The sequence below is a fragment of the Podarcis raffonei genome, chromosome 13 (assembly GCF_027172205.1).
Source record: "Podarcis raffonei isolate rPodRaf1 chromosome 13, rPodRaf1.pri, whole genome shotgun sequence".
In the NCBI taxonomy this organism is placed as follows: Eukaryota; Metazoa; Chordata; class Lepidosauria; order Squamata; family Lacertidae; genus Podarcis; species Podarcis raffonei.
Genome location: NC_070614.1, coordinates 47,346,017 through 47,368,365, shown reverse-complemented (window position 1 = coordinate 47,368,365; position 22,349 = coordinate 47,346,017). Strand labels below are relative to the sequence as shown.

The following is a 22,349-nucleotide window of genomic DNA, read 5'->3' as shown; positions in this document are numbered from 1 at the left end:
CTTTAGTGCAGCTGGGAGAAACAGCTCTGTGAAAAGGTTACAATTGTAACAGCTCCATGCAAAAGTTTACAATTACAAGGTTACAATTTTATTTCCAGGAAGTGTTATACTGAAGGCGGATGCCTAGGTATTTAAAAATTTTAACCTATTCCAACTGGTTTCCACTGATCTCCCATTTATGAGGCTTCCAAGATCTTGAGAAAACAATATTGGCTATACAATATTCCTGGCAGCAGCACAGGAGCCACTTCAAGCCAACCCTTTTGCAAGAAAAGATGACTGTGTCGTCGGCATATAGTAAGAGAAAATGTGGATGGAGCTGAGCTTCAGGCAATGGTCATCCACCCTGGGTAAACAGGGTGCAAGGTCATTTTAGAAAAGGTTGAATAAATTCAGGGCTAAGACGCAATCCTGTTTTGCCCCTTTGTTGGCAATGATTTTGGGGGTGAGCCTGCCTTATTGGGTGCATCTCACCTGACAGCAAGTGGAGGTGTGTAATTTTCGGATGAGAAAGAGTAACCTTTCATTGATGTTCAATATGGACAGTTTGTTCCAGAGCAGCTCCCTCAGGATTGAGTCAAAGGCTCCATTTAGGTCCAGGAACACTGTACAAAGTTTTTGATTAAGAACACTAGAGTATTTATTCACTAGGTGGGAAAGTATGACACAATGACTCAAGGTGGTTTTGCCCTGGCAAAAGCCCACCTGCTCAGGGCCTGGTAACGCAAATTGGGACATCCACTGGGTAAGCTTTCCCAGAAGTTGTTTAGCATATAGCTTCCCCAATATGGAGAGAAGGCTTATTGGTCTATAGTTGGATGGTAATGTGCACTCTCCCTTTTTGTATATTGGAATGATGATTGCACTTGTCCATGCTTGTGGCATAAGTCCAGACATATCTACCTTTGTAAATAGGTTGGGCAGCAAGAGAGCCCAGCAATCAGGGTCTAGTTTAAGAACATTGGGACTTGTGCCATCTGGGCCAGTGGCTTTCACTTACTTTAACTGGCCTATTAACATTTTTATTTCATCTCATGAAACTGGAGGCCACTTGGGGGCATTGATTTATGTAGAATGATGACAAGCTGTCCCACTGGAAAGATCTTCCTGCAAGGCACTTGAAAAGTAGAGGCACCAACCAGTAGGCAAAATAGGTGGAGAGGAGAGGTCATTGGTGTTAAATTCCCCAGAATCTACATGTATGACCTTAAAACATCTCAGCAGTGCTGAGGTCAAGGACAGTGGATTTATCAAGTTGGATATATTGCATGTCTACAAAGATGGTTTGAAAAGCATGTCAAACATGGAAGCATTGGCCATATGAACCTTTCTCACCATTTATGTTTTTTGTTGTTGTTCATTTCTCTACCATTATTATTATATACATAGCTGTCAACTTTCCCCTTTCCTTGCAAGGAATCCTATTCGGAATAAGGGAATGTCCCTTAAAAAAAGGGGAAAGTTGACAACTATGATTATATATGAAACATACTTAACATACATACATACATACATACATACATACATTGTTATGTATGGAAGCCTCACAGAATCAAGAATAATGCTTCCCCCTCTCCTAAGTAGTTTCTTTTAGGGATAAAGAGACCCCAAATGGAAAGGGAATTTCCCTGTGAGCTGCACAAGAAGGGAATGGTCAGTGATGATGGCTTGTATTTAGTTCTGTGGAACAAATAACAAATATTCAATATTGCACAAAATTTACGACCAAGCACACTGCTTTGCCCCCACGACTGAGAGGGTCGGGACCACCCAGTTTAAGCACGCTATGCATGCATGCTCTGCGGGATGCTGACATCACTCACTGACCCAGGGGGAAAGTGGAGAAAAATAGAAAGCAGCTTTGCCACCCCTCTCCTTGGGTGTGCTGCAACACAAGAGGGAGCTGCCGAGGCAGTTTCCTCACGCCTGGCTGCAGCCTCCACTCCAGGATCAGTCCTCACCTGGGGGCAGAGACAAGGAGTGTCGGCTGCAGTGATAGGCAATTGTTTTCCCTTATATAAAGATGTAAGTATGTAATAAACTTATGGCATGCCGTATGATGTTAGAAATACTCAGAGTAGACCCACTGGATTGTGACAGACAATGGTTCTCCTGAGTCTCAGCAGGAGCTTCCTTTACATCTCCTCTTTAACGAACCTTTCACTGGACATGGAGAATGAGGACGGAAAGCTCTGCTGGATCAGTTGTGAGGCATCACCTTGGTACCATATAACAAATCGAAACAAACATTAATGGGGGCATTCACTAGGTAAAGGGACAAACAAAAAGAAAACAGGGAACAAAATTTAATCAGGACAGTAGACTGTCAAGCATGTTGTTGGAAAAAAGCTGCAGTTACAGGAAAATTCTTCCCCCTTTCACTGGAGATCCTGCAGAATGTTGAGGGTACATTCTGCAAGCAAAACATATGTTCTATGATTAATCCTCATCATCAACATCATAAGCCCAAATGAATGTCCAAACATATATAATGGCTGAGAATACCTGTGATATGTCTATCTTCATATATATCACCCAGGTTGTCATGAAGATTGATTAATCCGCAGGTTAGGCTGAATGGAACTCAATGTTCAAGAGATCAGCTTCCTCACTTTGCAATAATATCATATTTATGTTTATGGAGTAAAGACAGAAATGTGTGTTCAAAATCAGTTTCCTCTTTTTGTACACATCCCCAATTGGCCTTCTCTCACTGTGGTTCTCGGGTACAGAAATACACAGCGGAATCGGCAGCTGTCAGGGAGTTCAGCTGGAGAGAGAACTCGTTCTTGGAGTCATCTGAAGAAACGGTTGCTCGGCTTTTCAGAGAAGGGGCATACCATTTGCCCCCTGAGTTGTGATTTATTGCTGCAATCCATTCTAGACCTTTCCCACGAGGCTGACGGATCCATTGCCAAGCGTAAGAAGAAGAAGTGGAAATAGAGAAACCTGTCACTTTACAGACTAAGCTCAGATTCTCTCCAGGTCTCACTGTTCCTGGTCCAGAAGGTGCAAGCTGAATGTCTGAAAAGGCCCCTTGGGAAAGAGAGAAGATTGCAATGAGCATCAGACACCATCTAATTCATACATTAAGTAAACAGAGATTTCTTAATCCTCCCCAGAAGGCATGCTTACATCTTGGAACAGCCGCAAAAGAAAACAAGAACAGAATGAACTTCATAATTTGTACAGGTTGCCTATTGAGGAAAGACGATCTTTTGAAGGGGAGAAAAGGTCAGGGTCTTTAATGTGGTGAGTTTCCTTTTGAAGAGGAATTCTGTCCGCCCCCATATTTGCATGAGCCTCTCCTCCAATGACAGATGGAATATAAAGTGGCTCTTACAAGCAGAATGGTGTATGCTTTTAAAGATAGTTTAATTCCCACCCTTGGGACATCATATTCCAAGAGACTAAGATCAGCATCTGTCAACCTGGTCTCCTCTATCATTGTGGACTATAATTCCCATCAGCCCCAGCCAACTCAAACTCCTCCCTCCGCCTCAAAACAGAGGGAAGTTTGCCACATGTTACATTGAATAAGCTTCTGCTGGAGAACATCTGGGAAATGACAAGGAAGTGCCTTGGCTGAATTTTTATCAGTTGTTTTTCATTTTCATGACTGAATTATCATTTCAAATTGTTTTTACAAACTTAGTCATTTAATGCCATTAAAACCTCTTTACATTAGAACTATTGTTCAGTATTGTCAGTACTTTTTTTCTTCTTCTAAAAATAATGTTTAGGGGTACTCACATTTTCCTACTGATATTGAAATACTGCCCCTCAATGAGGCCAAACTAAGATTCACAAAATGTTTAGGGGTAGAAGAAGAAGAAGAAGAGTTTGGATTTGATATCCCGCCTTTTACTCCCCTTCAGGAGTCTCAAAGCGGCCAACATTCTCCTTTCCCTTCCTCCCCCAAAACAAACATTCTGTGAGGTGAGTGGGGCTGAGAGACTTCAAAGAAGTGTGACTAGCCCAAGGTCACCCAGCAGCTGCATGTGGAGGAGCAGAGACGCGAACCCGGTTCCCCAGATTACGAGACTAGCGCTCTTAACCACTACACCCCCCCCCGAAAAAAGCACTGTGTATTGTTGATATAATAATAATACCTTTATTGTCAATGTACAACCTGTATACAATGAAATTAACCAAGCCTAACTGAGCCTCCCTCTCCCCCCCACCCACCCAAACACTCAATCTCATTGCACTCTGTGTGCTTATCGCACAACACACCACCTCACAAGTCAGTTGCACTATATTATATTCCGTTCAACAGCCTAGCAGTCCATGGATAGAAGCTATTTTTTAGCCTGTTGGTACAACTGATTATACTTCTTTATCTCCTGCCCGAGAGTAGAAGATTAAAGAGGTGCTAGCCGGGATGTGAGTCATTCCTGAGAATTTTTCTCGTTCTCCTAAGGCAACAAACCCTTACAATGTCATCTAGCGGACTCAAGGGACAGCCCTTGATATCATGTGCTGTATTCACCATGCTCTGTAGAGACTTTCTGTCCATGGCTGTCAGGCCAGCATACCACACTGTGATACAATATGAAAGTTAATATAATAGTTATATAATAGTTATTGCATAATGACTTCCTTGGTTATGTCTGCTTTGTGGGTTTCTGATTCATGGTTCTCTGCTGCCCCCTCTGGGATCTCTTTACTAACGTGAATGCAGGTTTCCCCCCCCCCCTAGGTCTGCTGGGATCCCTCATACTGTTGCCTCTTCCACACTTCCACTTGTTTCACCACTTTCCCCCAGGAAAACCTGCTGTTTACTGTTGAATAGGAGCAAACGTCAATGGGGTTTTCTTCTGTGGAATGACATTTGTGGTAAAGAATGGACTTTCTTTGGGAAAGTGGTGCGGCTAACCAGACACCCCTTAATCCTATGCCTAGAAAGCATGGGACATGCAGAAAACCTCTTAGAGCCATTCTTTCTAAGTGCTGGACAAACAGAAGTGTGGACAAGCCCCATGTCTCTCACACAGTAGTACAAGGCCATGTCTTCTGCTCTCAGGCTGTTCATCTGCAGATGGAAGTTGGAGTCACCTTTAGAGGCCCATAATTGCCCTTGCATTGCAGAAGAATAAAAACTGTACCCAGGAGGTGGGATCATAATACGAAATAAGCCATTCCAATCCTTTGCCAAGTTATTGCCAGCATCTGTTCTGAAGGAGCTTCTGGGGTTTTTCTACAAGCAGGAAAGCAGAAGTTGTCACTGTGTCTCTTGCACAGTAATACAAGGCAGAGTCTTCAGGCTTCAAGCTGCTCATTTGCAAATAGGCTGAAGTTTGAGAATTGTCTCTGGAGATGGTGAATCGTCCCTGAACCTTGGAATTATACCATTGGTTACTTCCTGAAGGTTTGCTAATTCTAGCCACCCACTCCAGTCCTTTCCCTGGAGACTGACGAATCCAGTTGATTGCATAATCAGTAAAGGTGAATCCTGAAGCCTTGCAGGAGAGGCGGAGGGAGCCTCCAGGAGCTACAGCACCTCCTCCAGTCTCCACCAACTGAACCTCTGAGTGACAGCCTAAAAAATGGAAGAAAGGGAGTCAGGGGGAAAGTGTGTAGAAAAGTGTGCAAATCCCCAGGATTTCCAGTGAGAGAAATATTACCTGGGAGAGCTGTCAAGAAGAGAAGGAGGTTTAACCAAAGAATCATATTAGTTTGGATCATCTTCTTGACTGGCTAAGTCTTAGCTGGCTGGAGGCTGCAGGACTGAATTGGAAAGGACAGCTTTTAAGGCAGTGATGTGGTTCAACTGATTTGCATGTGCTTCATATAATAACCTCCTTTCCTCTGAACTCTTAATTCATGATTCTTTCCCAGCTAAATGGCCACAGAGAAGAAGGGGAGAAATTTGCCTTTGTTGGCATTGATTTTGGGGGTGAGCCTGCCTTATTGGGTGCATCTCACCTGGCAGCAGGTGAATGTGTGTTGTTTTCTGTTGAGAAAGAGTAACCTTTCATCGATGTTCAATATGGACAGTTTGTTCCAGAGCAGCTCCCTCAGGATTGAGTCAAAGGCTTCTTTTAGGTCCAGAAACGCTGTACAAAGTTTTTGATTTAGAACACTAGAGTACTTATTCACTAGGTGGGAAAGTATGACACAATGATGCAAGGTGGTTTTGCCCTGGGAAAAGTCCACCTGCTCAGGGCCTGGTAACGCAAATTGGGACATCCCCTGGGTAAGCTTTCCCAGAAGTTGTTTAGCATATATCTTCCCCAATATGGAGAGGAGGCTTATTGGTCTGTAGTTGGATGGCAATGTGCACTCTCCCTTTTTGTATATTGGAACGATGATTGCACTTATCCATGCCTCTGGCATTAGTCCAGACATATATACCTTTGTGAATAGGTTGGGCAGCAAGAGAGCCCAGCAATCAGGGTCCAGTTTAAGAACATTAGGACTTGTACCATCTGGGCCAATGGGTTTCACTTAGTTAAACTGGCCTATTAACATTTTTATTTCATCTCATGAAACTGGAGGGCACTCGGAGGCATCGATTTGCATAGAATGATGACAAGCTGCTCCACCGGAAAGATCTTCATGCAAGGCACATGAATAGCAGGGGCACAGGTGGAGAGGAGAGGTCATTGGTGTTAAATGCCCCAGAAACTAAGGACCAGAATTTTCTTTGAGGTTATGGCATAGTGGAGTTGTTTCCATTGTTTGTTGGTAGGTTTGGATCTCTCTCTTTTTTATAGGATGCTGCAGTAAATTTTTAGACCTGAAATATTCCAGGGGTAGGGTGGTAGCCTCTTTTTTACAGTGTTGTCAGGAGATATTCCGGATGTGTGCTTTGAGATCTCTGCATTCCTTATCAGAATTGTGGGGAAATCTCTTAAGGAGTCAAACTCTCAGGGGACCAGTACAAATGAAGCAGAGGAAAAAACAATTGTCTTTGTGGAAGAAAACACACACCAACATACAGTTACACAGCCCCCCAATCTCTGAGCGGTGCAAGATTCTGAGGGTTCCAGGCACTCACCGAGGGTCTGTATTTCCTTTTTGAAAATGAGGCACTATAGAGACTATGTTGTCTTTATGATATATGGTTTATTTAAACATATATACAACCTGAGCCTGTGATGGAGGGGCTCACAACATTGACACCCGAAGAGGATATTACTTCTCTCAGAACTGTACAGAATCTAATCCATCATCCCAGTTGATGTTTAGCTTCATACATGCATAGGGAAACATGAGAACCTTTCCCCCAGGGAATGCTTTTGCTCAATTTTTGCAGTACCTCTTTATTATTCTCATTGAATTCTTAATTACCATTGGTTTTGGAAGCTTATTTATTTATTGTGATTGAATAGAACGAACTATCTTTTCACAGAAATGATAGGTTCCAGCATGGAAGCATCTCATATATTTTCATCTTTGCTAAGGAAGCAAAACCATGACATTTGGCTGGATGCACAGAAACATACAGCTGGAATAGACTGACACGGGAATCCAGTCCACCATCATGATTACCTGCCTAAATACAGAAAAGAACATGAGAACCTTTACCTAAAATATGCCTCAGTACTTCTTTAATTTTCTACTTGAATTATTTTGCATTGCGTTTCCAAAGTAATTTATGCATTCCGATTGAATAGAACCAACTTTCTGCATTCAGAGTCAGTTTCTTCTTTTTGTTCAGAGTCCCAATTGCCGTGTGTCACTGTGTCTTCTCGAGCACAGAAATACACGGCTGAGTCAGCAACTGTCAGGGAGTTCAGCTGGAGAGAGAACTCATTCTTGGAGTTGTCTGAAGAAATGGTGACACGGCTCTGAAGAGAAGCAGCAAACCATTTCCCCCCATTATAGGGGTATATTCTTGCAACCCACTCTAGACCTTTGCCAGCAGGCTGACGGACCCAGTTCCAAACATAGCTTGAATCAGTGATGGAGACACCAGTAACTTTACAGAGCAGACGGAGGTTCTCTCCAGGTCTCACTGTTCTTGGCCCAGAAGAAACAAGCTGAACATCGGAAAGGACCCCTTGAAAAAAGAGAAATATAATGAATTGAATTGAGCATCATTTAATGAACATCATCTAATCACTGCATGAAATCAACCTGTATTTTTGAACTTCCCCTAGAATATACAATTACATTTTTGAAAGGCCACCAAAGAAAACAAGAACAGCGGGAACTTCATGGTTTTAACAAAGAAGTGTCCTAGTGAGGCGGGAAAAAGGAGGATTTGGACATGGGAGAAAGTCAGTAATTTATACTGAGGGGACCTCTTTTGCTGAGAGCTCCGCAAGACCACCTCCAGCCTGCTTGAGTGATTTGCATGTGCACCTCCTTAGCAAGATATGCTATATAAAGAGACTGTGAGAAACTGGGCTGAGGTCAGGGCTGGCCTGCTTTCCCCTCAGGTGTGTTTCCAATATGTTAACAAACATGTTTACTGTAAAATCAGTATTAAAGATTTTGAAGTACATAATTTTCAAGAAATCATGCTTTGGATATCTGCCTTGCTTTCTGAACCATTTTCTTAGCTACAGTTCTTTTAATGTCAACTGTCCAGCTAATTCAGTATCAAGGTTTGACCAAAGAAGGAGTGTTATGAGATCACTTAGAAGCATCTCAGTCAAAGGTCCACTCTGAATGAATTGAAGGATAAGGCTCTTCTATCCAGCCTGTGTTTCAGCTGGTAAAGATGAACACACTCATAACTTTCACAGGAACATGAGATCCCTCTCAGACTGCCTAAACCCTTCTCTGCAGAAGTTTTCTGGTCCAAAGAGCCAGCCCACCAATGACTTGGGGTGAGTCATCTGCCTTATGTGGCACCTAATGGAAGTGGCAGGAAAGCTGCCTCAGTGCTGCTTAAATCCCAATGACCTTCATGGCTGATTGGAACTCTGGTCTCCTAGACCCTAGTCCATCATTCAAACCACTACACCACACATTCTCTGCAGTGTCATGTCATCCCTGATCATTGGCCATGCAGAGAAAAGAAACCAATTATTCCCCAGGGGAGGGAGGAGAGGGATAGGGACAGAGGATCCTTCTTCTGCATCTCCTCTTGGAATCTGCATGCTGGCTTGGGGGGTGGGGGCTTCATCCATGCTTGCATAGCTCAGCTCAGCCCTTCCTTCAATGCAAGACATGAAGTTGGAGCCACCCCAGGAAGTTCAGACAGGGATCTCAATCCTGTTGCTTGTGCTTGAGCCATCATGGTCTGATCTGCATGTATGACCTTCAAACCTCTCAGCAGTGCTTCTGTCCGTATGCCAAGGACAGTGGATTTATCAAGTTGGATTTATTGCCTGTCTACAAAGGTGGTTTGAAGAGCATGTCAAACATGGATGCATTGATCATCTGAACCTTTCTAACCATAAATGCTTTTTGTTGTTGTTCATTTATTCACCATCATTGTTATGTAAGGAAGCTTCACAGAATCAAGAAAAATGCTTTCCCCTCCCCTAAGTAGCTTCTGTTAGGAATAAAGAGACCCCAAATGGAAAGGGAATTTCCCTGTGAGCTGCACAAGAAGGGAATGGTGAGTGATGAAGGCTTGTATTTTGTTCTGTGGAACAAATAACAAATATTCAAGATTGCACAAAATACATATTTGCGACCAAGCACACTGCTTTGCCCCCACGACTGAGAGGGCCGGGGCCACCCAGTTTAAGTACACCATGCACGCATGCTCTGGGGCATGCTGCCATCACTCATTGACCCAGGGGCAAAGTGGAGGAAAATAGAAAGCAGCTTTGCCACCCCTCTCCTTGGCTGTGCTGCAATGCAAGAGGGAGCTGCCGAGGCAGTTTCCTCATGCCTGGCTGCAGCCTCCACTCCAGGATCAGTCCTCACCTGGGGGCAGAGACAAGGAGTGTCGGCTGCAGTGATAGGCAATTGTTTCCCCTTATATAAAGATGTAAGTATGCAATTGATTTATGGTCATTGTGTATGATGTTAGAAATACTCAGAGTAGACCCACTGGATTGTGGCAGGCAATGGTTCTCCTGAGTCTCAGCTGGAGCTTTTTTACATCTCTTCTTAAATGAATCTTTCACTGGACATGGAGAATGAGAATGGAAAGCTCCGCTAGATCAGTAGTGAGGCATCACCTTGGTACCATATATCAAATTGAAACAAACATTAAAATGGGGGCATTCACTAGATAGAGGGACAAACAAAAAGAAAATGGGGGTGTCAGGATAGTAGTCTGTCAAGCACGTTCATGGAAAGAAAGCTACAGTAACAGGAAATTGGTTCCCCCTTTCACTGGAGATCCTGCAGAATGAGGAGGGTACATTCTGCTTGCAAAACATGTGTTCTATGGTTAATCCTCCTCATCAATGTCATAAGCCCAATAGAATGTCCAAACATATATAATGTTTGAGAATTCCTGAGATACATCTATCTTCATATATATCACCCAGGTTGCCATGAAGACTGATTAATCAGGAGGTTAGGCTGAATAGAACTCAATGTTCAAGAGATCAGCTTCCTCTCTTTGCAATATAACATTTATGGAGTAGAGACAGAAATGAGTGTTCAAAATCAGTTTCCTCTTTTTGTACACATCCCTCATTGGCCTTCTCTCACTGTGTGTTGATCGGGCACAGAAATACACAGCGGAGTCAGCAGCTGTCAAGGAGTTCAGCTGGAGAGAGAACTCGTTCTTGGAGGCATCTGAAGAAATGGTTGCTCGGCTTTGCAGTGAAGGGGCATACCATTTCCCCCCTGAGTTGTGATTTATTGCTGCAATCCATTCTAGAACTTTCCCAGGAGGCTGACGGATCCAGTCCCAAGCGTAACCAGAAGTAGAAATAGAGAAACTTGTCACTTTACAGACTAAGCTCAGATTCTCTTCCGGTCTCACTGTTCCTGGTCCAGAAGGTGCAAGCTGAATGTCTGAAAAGGCCCCTTGGGAAAGAGAGAAGATTGCAATGAGCATCAGACACCATCTAATTCATACATTAAGTAAACAGAGCTGTCTTAATTTTCCCCAGAAGGTATGCTTACATCCTGGAACAGCAGCAAAAGAAAACAAGAACAGAATGAACCTCATAATTTGTATAGGTAGCCTATTGAGGAAAGATGATCTTTTGAATGGGAGAAAAGGTCAGGGTCTTTAATGTGGTGAGTTTCCTTTTGAAGAGGAATTCTGCCCGCCCCCATATCTGCATGAGCCCCTCCTCCAATGACAGATGGAATATAAAGTGGCTCTTACAAGCAGAATGGTGCAGGTTTTTCTAGGTCTTCCTTATTTGTCATTGAGAATGCCTGGACAGAGAGATGGTTTTCCCTCCCCAGCACTTGCTCTTTGGTACATCACTGCTCTGGGCATTTGTTCAGGCATGTCTGCAAAGGTTCTGTCCTACAAACTTGACTCAGCAGACAGAGGGGTGGCTCTAAATCCCTCCTCTTTATCCTGCCTGCTGGGACTGCATAAATAGAGAGAGAGGGTGAAGCTCCTGAAAGATATGATTGCATAACCTCCAAGATTCCTCAGATGAAAATAAGGACATTCATCACTCCCCACCCCCCACAACTGACCCTCCTTGACCCGCTTTTTATTCTCTCCTATGCCATGCATTTCCTATCAGAAGAACAGCCAGGGCCACCACACAGAAGATCTACCCTCCACTTTCCTGAGAACGCCCCTTAATCCCATTTTTTAAATTGTTTTCTTTGATAGATTTACAAAAAGAAAAACACAACCAATCAATAAATTTTAAAAAGTGGCAAGATTAGATGTGGACACACAAAATATTTTTTTAAAATTAAAAAAGATCAAGCCTTTTTTTATTATTTAAAAAGATCAACTCTTCCCCTCCCCAGTGCAGTTCAAATTGAAAGCTAGGAAAAGGTGTCAATTGACTATTCAGATTTTTGTTTGAACTATCCAGTTCATTCCCTACAAACATTAAGAAATGCTAATAAGATTTCAGATGGAAGTTTTTTCTGAGCCTACATTCAATTCCTTTCACTATGTCTCTCTTGCACAGTACAGTGGTACCTTTGGATGCAAACGGGATCTGTTCCGGAGCGCCATTCGCATCCAGAAGTGAACGCAACCTGCGTCCATGTGTCTGCGCATGTGCGGGTTGCGATTCACCGCTTCTGCGCATGCGTGTGACATCATTTTGACCATCTGCGCATGCACCAGCTGTGAAACCCGGAAGTAACACGCTCCATTACTTCTGGGTCGCCGCACCGCACAACCCAAAAATACTTATCCCGAAGCTACTTCAACCTGAGGTATGGCTGTAATACACAGCTGTGTCCTCAGGTTTAAGGTTGAGCATAGCATTTCCAGATTACTTTATTCCCAGTCCAGGAGGACTACAACATGCTGGTGGCAGAAGCTGCTCCTGAGTATCTTCCACTGTAAATAGAATTTTTGAAAGAACAGAAATCTTGAGGGAAGCCTGAAGCCCTATGAGAGAAAGAAAGGGATGGGCAGGATGAATTTGCTTTGAATGGGTTTACTGGGTTGGAACAAGATAATAGAATCATAGAGTTGGAAGAGATCACAAGGGCCATCGAGTCCAACCCCCTGCCAAGCAGGAAACACCATCAGAGCACTCCTGACATATGGTTGTCAAGCCTCTGCTTAAAGACCTCCAAAGAAGGAGACTCCACCACACTCCTTGGCAGCAAATTCCACTGTCAAACAGCTCTTACTGTCAGGAAGTTCTTCCTAATGTTTAGGTGGAATCTTCTTTCTTGTAGTTTGGAACCATTGCTCCGTGTCCGCTTCTCTGGAGCAGCAGAAAACAACCTTTCTCCCTCCTCTATGTGACATCCTTTTATATATTTGAACATGGCTATCATATCACCCCTTAGCCTCCTCTTCTCCAGGCTAAACATGCCCAGCTCCCTTAGCCGTTCCTCATAAGGCATCGTTTCCAGGCCTTTGACCATTTTGGTTGCCCTCCTCTGGACACGTTCCAGTTTGTCAGTGTCCTTCTTCAACTGTGGTGCCCAGAACTGGACACAGTACTCCAGGTGAAGATGATCATGGGACAACTCTCAACAGGCTAGAGATGGGCCAAAGAAGAACAGATGTTCCCTGTACTAGCAGCTATTGTTATTCGCTTGTTTTTTTCTGCTCTGCTCTGAAAGATTCTGGTTTGTGGTGCTTTGGTGCCCCCTCTGGAAACTTCACTAATGGAATGCAATGAAGAGTTTTTGTCTAAGGTCTAATGGGAAGTCTCTCACTGTGTCTCTTGCACAGTAATACACGCCTGTGTCCTCAGGTTTAAGGTTGTTCATTTGCAAATACAGCTGGCTGTTTGAATCATCTCGGGAAATGGTAAATCTTCCTTTGACGGAATCCAAGTAGTGAATGGGAGTTGAAGCTGTACTTATATAGGCCACCCATTCCAGGCCCTTTCCTGGAGCTTGTCTCACCCAGTTCATGCGATAGCTGCTAAAGGTGAACCCGGAGGCTCGACAGGTAAGGCGAAGGGACTCTCCAGGTTTTTTTATGTCTCCTTCAGACTCTACCAGTTGGACCTCTGATTGGATGCCTAGAAAAAAAGAGATATCAATTAGCTCTTCTGTATATTATTAGCAGTCAGGCTGTCCAATTCTTGTTTATTTGAAAGGATGGATTTACCTCTAAAAACTGCTGAAAAGAAAACAAGCTGAAGGAAAGCTTTCATTTTTGCCATCTAATGACTGGAGAGGGTTGAGCAAATTGTGGCCCCACGTATTCAGGGTCCTGTGGTGAGGAAGGGAGGGTGTCTGGTGGATTTAAAGAGGAAGCAATCTTTAATAATTTGCATATGTAGTAAGGTAAAAGTACCACTACAGCTGTTGGGCAAACTATGGTTCTGAAGGCAAGCCTAGTCTATATAACAAGCTATTATTTTCCAATGTACAGTTTAGTAGTTCTTACCACATTACATTTGCATATCACTCTCAGGAAAAAAAAGAGCAAAATGGGGCTGGGTGAAGTAGGCAGCCGTCTTCCATTCTTTTTTCTGTCTTTCTAAATGATGGGGAGATAAATTTGTCTGTAATGTGTGAAATGGCAAATATCAACACCATTTTTACACAAACCAGTCTCTCTGTTAACTTATGTGTATGCAGAAGAATCTTATTCTGTGCAGAGATGAAGGAGGAATTTGTGTTGTCCACTTTTCAGAATAATTCAACGAAACAGAATCTCTGGGACTTGCTTGTGGATCAGAAGGCAACTCCCTATGGCTTGTCCACACTTCCACTTGTCCTGTTCCTTGAAATCATGGGTCAGAATGGTTTGCCTTGCTTTCTAGCCATGAGTCTCAGCAATTTTGCCTTTGTCCCACCACTTTCTCATGGGAAAGCTGTTCTTTAGCACTAAATTAGAACAAACAGCAATCTGCTGAAAAAACGATCGTCGTTTCTTTCAATTCAGCACTAATCCATGAATTTTCCTGGGGGAAAACAATGGGGAAAATGGATGTTTGGATGAGCTCCCAGTCAGATAACAAACTTCTCCAGATCTTGTTCTGCAGTCCACCATTCAATACAGTCTCAAAAATGCACTAAAAGAAATGCAAATGAAACAGGTATGTTGTGAAGAAATCTATCGAAAAACATTGAAATGCACTGGAGAAGATGGTGATACATTGAATACAACATCAATACAGTTTAAATGTGTACTTTTTGTGCATTTATTCACAAATTATGGATTAAAAAAGAGAGCACAACTGAGCAAATCAAAAACAGAAATATGAAAGAATTAACCACTCTGTTCATCCCTGGGCAGAGATAAGAACAAGAAATACTGCATGTGGCTTCTTCACACATGGAAGATAAATAAAAAATAAATAAAAAATCATGTGCTCCAGATCCAATTTTTAGATCCTGAATTTATGCCATTTTTATTTATTGCCATCAAACTATTAGCCACATCAGGTTTGTACTAGTTACATTTCCCCCAGCAATGAATTGTGATTTTTGGGTTGAAGATATAAAGAGAACTGTGAGAAAGTGCCTTCGGGAGTCAAAGGGCTTTAAAGTTACATGTCTTCCTCCTCCTCCTCCTCCTCCTCCTCCTCCTCCTCCTCCTCCTCCTCCTCTTCTTCTCCTTCTTCTTTGTCCTGGTGTTTCCGCCCAAAGCACAATAAACAGCAGTTCAGACATGGACCTTTAAAGCACAGATCTGTGCCTGGAAAGTACAGAGAAAGCTTAAGTGTGGAGAAGTGCAAAGTCTCAAGGGGCCCATGCGATGATGGTCTGCAAGGAAACATCTGAAGAAATTGTCAGTTTTACAGATGAAGCCACTAACGGTACTTGCAACACCATTTCAGACATGGGCTGATGACACTGGATGTTTTTTACTCCCCGCTTGCCCTCTTGTGGGAAACAGGAGGGAGAAGAAGGTTCTGCAGCCTGGTTTTATGAGAATATGCTTATCACATGAAATTAAATTTAGTAGAGGTTTATAATTTCCCTTCCATTGAGTTTGGGGAGAGTGGGCAGCACCAGGCATGTAGCTATGCACCTGAAACAATTGTTGAGCACTAATCCTTGATTTGCTTGTGATTTGATTCAACTTTGACCCTATTCCCTATTTCACATGCTTGTTGTCGAAGCACAGTGATACAGTTGAATGAAGCTGCTGACCTGTGGTGGAGAAGAGACAAGGTTTTTTCAGGACATTGCTTTGCTTGGGGGTAAGAACAAAGAACCAGGGGCCCTGCAGATGTTCTTGGACCCCTGTCCAACCTGGGCCATGGTCTTGTTTTTTTCTGTTCTGAGAGTTTCTTGTTTGTGGTGCTTTAGTGCCCCCTCTGGAAACTCTACTGAAGGAATGCAATGAAGGGTTTTTGTCTAAGGTCTAATGGGAAGCCTCTCACTGTGTCTCTTGCACAGTAATACACAGCTGTATCCTCAGGTTTAAGGTTGTTCATTTGCAGATAGAAGTTTGATCCACTCTTCGAGGCTGTAAATCGCCCTTGGATTGCAGAGGAATAATGACTGTTCCCACTATTGTAATAGTGAACAAGCCATTCCAGCCCTTTGCCAGGTTTCTGTCTGATCCAGTCCATCCAGTAGCTGTTAATATCAAATCCAGCAGTGGCACAGCTCAGTTTATGGGATTCCCCAGGTTTTTTCAAGACTGGATCTGATGTCTGGGTCAGAACCACCTGTGAGACCACACCTGGTAGTTGAGGAAAAAAGGAGAAACCATCAGCCAAATATTATCTTAGAAATCCAAAATTAAGTGATGAACTACAATGCAAGACTTAACACACTTGAAGAGGAGGCAGCCAATGCCAGGAGCATCATCAAGAAAGAAGGCATAGTGGTGGGATGGGTCTGAATGGAACTCTGAGTGCCGTGCCAGGAAGTCTGTGTGAAGTGAGAGACTTGCGGCTTTAAGTAGGAAGAGAAAACAAACTCGGCTTTGCATAAATCTGCCAGTGTAAGAGGGCACAGTATTAATATGGGATGAAAAACCTTCAGACATGTGGAATCTTGCGTAGAAGGTTGGTTGGAAAGGGAATGAACTACCAATTGCCTGTGGCTTGGCTCACTGATCCAAGTCTTCTGGGCCAATTTCTTCCGTAGGTTTTCTTTTTCTCTCAGGGAAAGTGAGAGATGTGGGTAACATGTCTCATTTGAGTTTGTGTGTTATGAGGTGAACTAAAGGACTTTTCTACACAATACAGTGTCAGAGTGTCCCAAGGGAGCTTAAACTGAGTTGCCCATTCCTGCATCGCACTGTGCCAAGTCTGCGTTAGTCACTGAAACAGTTTTGGCATGTGTGGTTCTCTAATGACTGCAGCAGGATTGTTGCTCATGGGGATAGAACAGCTGGGTGGCAGCAAGGGCATGAAAAGCCCAGGTTGCAAAGAGGCTTCTAGGCTGACCCACCCATGAGGCAAGGTGAAGAAACTGCCTCAGGTGGCAGGATCCACAGAGCCAGAATTGTTCACAGTGACATAGCCACAGGGGTGGTTGACTGTCATCTCCTGGGTGACACAGACACTGTTAGGTAGTTAATGTATAAGTGCACTCCATTTCCCTCCCTCCCACACCCCTCCACGTAGCCCCTGGAGCATAGCTGTCAACATTTTCCTTTTTTAAAGGGAATTTCCCTTATTCCAAATAGGATTCCTTGCAAGAAAAGGGAAAAGTTGACAGCTATGCCCTGGAGCTGGGAACCCATGCTACACCACTGAATTTTTGCAAACCATCCTTATCCTGCAGAATTTAAGCCAAGTGACAGAAGCTTCCAGTGCGTGTGTGAGCCCCATGTGTTACCCCTGCATTGTGAGGATTGTGAAGATTGCTTAACAGGTCTTGGTTGGTTAATGAGTAAAGCTTAGTTTAAAATCACCCCACAGGACTGCGTCATACTCAGAGTAGACCCATTGAAAGTGTATACTCCATTCTGACCAAACTCATCCCCCTAGGTATATTTTTCTCTAGAAGGCTTAGTTTGGTCACTATACACTTCCAGAGATAATGCTAAATACATTATTTCTGGTAAATGAGTCACCATAGCCGCTGCAGGGCCACGAAAATTTATGTCCCAAGCTTTTTAGACTTGTCTGCCCATGTACTGTATGAAACCAAAGGGACACCTTGGTTTCCAGCTGTGAAATATATTGGCATTATTTTCAGCTCTCGTACCCCACCAGAATACAAACAGAAGAGAAAATGACACCCTACTCCTAGAGAATGCCTCATAACTTTTAAAGTATTTAATTGAATTGTCCTTTCTCTTTGTGTTTGCAAGCTTAGTGATTGATTTATTGTAATTGAACGCAGCTAGATTTCTGCAGGGGGAATTGTTTCCTGCCCTTTTTTTAACAGCTTGTCTCATTGTGGTAGTCTCTGTGGTACAGAAATACTCAGAGGCATCTGCAGCTGTCAGGGAGTTCAGCTGGAGGGAGAACTCATTCCCAGAGGCATCTGAAGAAATGGTTGCACTTCTCTTGAAAGAAGGTGCATACCAAGTCATCCCGTTATAAGGGTGTATCTTTGCAATCCATTCCAGGCCTTTCCGAGGTACCAGGTAGATCCAGTGCCAGGCATAAGTATTAATATAGAGTGGTACCTCGGGTTACATATGCTTCAGGTTACAGACTCCGCTAACCCAGAAATATTACCTCGGGTTAAGAACTTTGCTTCAGGATGAGAACAGAAATCGTGCAGCGGCAGCGCAGTGGCAGCAGGAGGCCCAGTTAGCTAAAGTAGTGCTTCAGGTTAAGAACAGTTTCAGGTTAAGAACAGACCTCCAGGACGAATTAAGTTCTTAACCTGAGGTACCACTGTATATGGAGAAACCTGTCACTTTACAGAGCAGGCTGAGGTTCCCTCCTTGTTTCACTGCCTCTGGCCCAGATGATACAACCTGAATGTCTGAGAAGACCCCTTGGAAACACTGAAGATTTCAGTGAATGTTTGAAAATCATCAAATGACCACATGAAACAACTCATCACAAAAATTTACTTACATTTTGGAAAGGCCACCAAAGAAAGAAGGAGCAGCAATTTCATAATGTTAGTGAACAAATGTCCTAGACTCTAGAGAGATAGAGAAGAGGAGCCTTTCCAATAGGAAACATGTTAAAATTTTATATTGAGGAGATTTCATTCCAAACCACCCACAGCCTCCTGAAGGTATTTGCACGAGACCCTCCCCAGTAATATATAGCAGGCGAAGAGGCTGTTGCAAGCGGTTTTGGGGCTCTGGTTTGCTGCTGGCGCTGTCAGTCTCCAACCACCAGCATCCTCACTCACATAGAGAAAAGTTGCAATGGGTGGAATGTAACACTGACTCCAATTTGGCCATGTACTTCAGCCAGATTGGGTACGCACCATCCATTCAACGTGCATTGAAAGCAGATGGCATCTCTGATGGAATGCTGATAATTTTAAACTGCTAAAGATGCTGGGAAGTGTAATACTATGAGGGGTACATCACTGATCGTGGATTCTTCGGAAAAAGCCATGTGCTTTAAATGGCAGCTCTGGTGACCTTGGGCTAGTCCCTATCTCTCAGCTACCCTACATCGCAGGTGTGTGGTGAGGATAAGAGCATCCCACTTTCCTCCCAATCTGAACATTCTTCCAGTCCAGTAATGCTGCAAGATCATGTTGAAAAGAGCAGCTATTGAAGAACTTCTGCCTTCTTATAAACTCTGGAAAAAAGCAAAAGATATTGATGGAATCTTGAAAGAAACATATATGAGCTCCAGGAATGGTCATATGTGCTGGGCCAAATAATTGCACATGTTATTAATATCTCTTGTATAATTATTTTCCTTGTTGTATATGCTTGACTCATTGGTGATTCTCTTCTGACCCCTTTGAGAATTCAAGCCCCACCCATTATCACCAGCTTTTATTGCAGTTGAGGCAGGCTGGGAGGCTGTTAATTTGGGTGCTGGGTGGTGAGGCATGTGCAGCACCACACTTCAAAAGAAAGAACTTTGCACGGGGAAAGGATCTGGGATGGGAGGAGGTCTGCGTTCTAATTTATGTGGGTCAAGCTGGAAGTAACAATGTAGCAGTAAATGGCATTGTGCTGTGATGGGGAAAGACTGTAAATTACTGTTGTTTTACTTATCTAGGCCAGAACATCATTTTCTCTGAGTCTCAAGAAATGAGCATAGTATTTCCAGATTACTTTATTCTCAGTCCAGGAGGACCACAACATGGTGGTGGCACAAACTGCTCCTGAATATCTTCCACTGTAATCAGAAATTTTGAAAGAACAGAAATCTTGAGGGAAGTAGCCCTATGTGAGAAAGAAAGGACTGGGCAGGATGAATTTGTTTTGAATGGGCCCACTGCGTTGGAACAAGATGATCATGGGACAACTCCCAGTAGGTTAGAGACAGGACAAAGAAGAACTGATGTTCCCTATAATAACAGCTATTGTTGTTCCCTTGTTTTGTCTTCTCTGCTCTGTGAGTTTCTGGTTTGTGGTGCTTTAGTGCTCCCTCTGGAAACTTCACTAAAGGAATGTAGTGAAGGGTTTTTGTCTAAGATCTAAATGGAAGTCAATCATTGTGTCTCTTGCACAGTAATACACGGCTGTGTCCTCAGGTTTAAGGTTGTTCATTTGCAAAAACAGCTGGCTGTTTGAATCATCCCTGGAAATGGTGAATCTTCCTTTGATGGAATCCAAGTAGTTAATGGGAGATGAAGCTGTACCTATTCTGGCCACCCATTCCAGGCCCTTTCCAGGAGCTTGTCTCCCCCATGACATGTAATAGCTGCTGAAGGTGAACCCGGAGGCTCTGCAGGAGAGGCGGAGAGACTCTCCTGGTCTTTTAATGTCTCCTCCTGATTCTGTGAGCTGGATTTCTGACTGGACACCTGAAAAGATAGATTTATGATTAGACTTCAAGCTCATTTACAACTACAATGTAACAGAGGTCTTTATCTGAAAGAAGGATTACCTTCAAGTATTACAAAAAGGAAAGCACATTGAAGTAAAGTTGTCATTTCCCCTTATTTTTAATTGGAAAGTGAGTAAGTAAAAAATAGCAACCAAGCAGTGTCACACTGAGGTTGTGTACATGGGTTTGAGTCAGGGCAGGGATAATATATGGATGCTGTTTAAGTATTTGCATATCTGTGAGGATAAAAGAGCAGTATGGCCCTTTGACTATCCAATCTCATTAGGCATACATGTGACTATGGACTGTCAATTTTTTTGGCAACACCCATGGTGTAAGGGACGCGGGTGGCGCTGTGGGTTAAACCACAGAGCCTAGGACTTGCTGATCAGAAGGTCAGAGGTTCGAATCCCTGTGACGGGGTGAGCTCCCATTGTTCGGTCCCAGCTCCTGCCAACCTAGCAGTTTGAAAGCACGTCAAAGTGCAAGTAGATAAATAGGTACTGCTCTGGTGGGAAGGTAAACAGCGTTTCCGTCTGCTGCTCTTGTTCGCCAGAAGTGGCTTAGTCATGCTGGCCACATGACCCGGAAGCTGTACGCTGGCTCCCTCGGCCAATAAAGCAAGATGAGCGCCGCAACCCCAGAGTCGGCCACAACTGGACCTAATGGTCAGGAGTCCCTTTACCTTTATTATGGTGAGGAACAGGGCAGTTGCCTCAAGATATTGAAGTTAAAACTGAACTGAAGGAAGCTAGGGATTAATGTGGTAGCAGAATATCCACTCATGGTGCTTTTAACCAAAGAATGGATAGAGATTGGATCCCTATTATGGATAATTTAAATATCAGCCTTGGGTATAATGTTACAAACTGTAGACCTAGATCAACATTCATCAACCTTGTCCCCACTGGTCTTTGGGAACGATAATGCTCATCATCCCCAGCCATCTCAGCTTCTGTTTCAACCTCCCTCAAAACTGAGGGAAGTTTTTCTCTTGTAAAATGTAAGTCAGCAAGTAGGAAAATCTTGTCTACTTGAGCAATGGACATATCAATATGAAGAAGTCATTGGCTCTGGCCAGGCCCGTATAAATGACCCTCAAGCTAAGAAGTTCTTGTTTCCACATGGGTTTCTCTTTTCATAACAAATAGACAACTTACATCCACAGACATTCCATTTAACTCCCTTTTGCAGAATTCTGGGCTTTCTCCATGTTCATTTCAATTTTTCAAGAGCTACAGCAACACCAAATGCTCCCAATTTATTACCTTCCACTGAAAGATGCACTGTGCTTTAGGCTGGGTGTGTTAGTTCCTTTCTATGACAAGCAATCCATAGATCAGAGAAAGAGAAATGAATTGAGGCAGCTCAGTAAAATAAATCAAAGCACCTCTAACAATTTCACACACTACATGTAATAAATGGAGAGAGAGAGAGAGAGAATTGGGGTAGGGGAGTCAAAAGCATCCTCAACTTTTAATAAAGAACTGTTGGAGTCTCCAGAGGAATGAAATTCTCAAAAGACATGTTAGCTGTTCCAAATAGCTGTACCAAACTATTCCAACCATACTTAGCTGCCCATTTGTGTCATCGTCCCGTCCCCCCGTCCCCCACCGCCCTTATACCTTTCAATGGTTCCAGCTTGTTGGAACCTGAAAGAGGAAAGTTTTATGAAGAGACAAGTTGGTGCTAGCATTTTGGAGGTGTTGATGGTTCTTCACTTGTTGACTGGCCTTGCTATTCAAGCCCAGAGTCTTCATCCCTAGGCCCCTGCCCTTGGGACTGTGCCTTTGTGGAAGCCCCACTCACTAAAACCAGCTTTTATTGCAGGTGAGGCAGGCAGGGAGGCTGCTGATTTGGGTACTCAGTTGTGTGGCACCACACTTGAAAAGGAAGAAACTTGGCTGCATGGGGAAAGTAGCTGAGATGTGAAGAGGTTTACCTGCCTAAGCTATGTGGGTCAAGCTGGAAGGAACAATGTAGCAATCCAGGGCATTGTGCTGTGATGGGGAAAGAATTGTA

At 43.4% G+C, this 22,349-nt stretch overlaps 5 gene segments (V, D, J or C); all 5 read right to left on the bottom strand.

The window, feature by feature from the left end:
- Positions 1-5,159: 5,159 nt before the first annotated feature.
- LOC128399158 (Ig heavy chain V region 914-like) lies at positions 5,160-5,716 on the bottom strand. The segment is given in 2 exon segments: positions 5,160-5,542; positions 5,628-5,716. Coding segments are annotated over 2 exon segments (444 nt in total).
- A 1,458-nt stretch (positions 5,717-7,174) lies between these two features.
- Positions 7,175-8,191, bottom strand: LOC128399157 (immunoglobulin heavy variable 4-61-like). The segment is given in 3 exon segments: positions 7,175-7,235; positions 7,660-8,008; positions 8,122-8,191. Coding segments are annotated over 3 exon segments (456 nt in total).
- Positions 8,192-13,140: 4,949 nt separating this feature from the next.
- On the bottom strand, positions 13,141-13,640 carry LOC128399156 (immunoglobulin heavy variable 3-21-like). The segment is given in 2 exon segments: positions 13,141-13,505; positions 13,595-13,640. Coding segments are annotated over 2 exon segments (411 nt in total).
- A 2,087-nt stretch (positions 13,641-15,727) lies between these two features.
- On the bottom strand, positions 15,728-16,368 carry LOC128399959 (igW heavy chain V region W26-like). The segment is given in 2 exon segments: positions 15,728-16,129; positions 16,224-16,368. Coding segments are annotated over 2 exon segments (411 nt in total).
- A 2,740-nt stretch (positions 16,369-19,108) lies between these two features.
- LOC128399960 (immunoglobulin heavy variable 3-21-like) lies at positions 19,109-20,482 on the bottom strand. The segment is given in 2 exon segments: positions 19,109-20,304; positions 20,388-20,482. Coding segments are annotated over 2 exon segments (411 nt in total).
- Between the last annotated feature and the right edge of the window lie 1,867 nt (positions 20,483-22,349).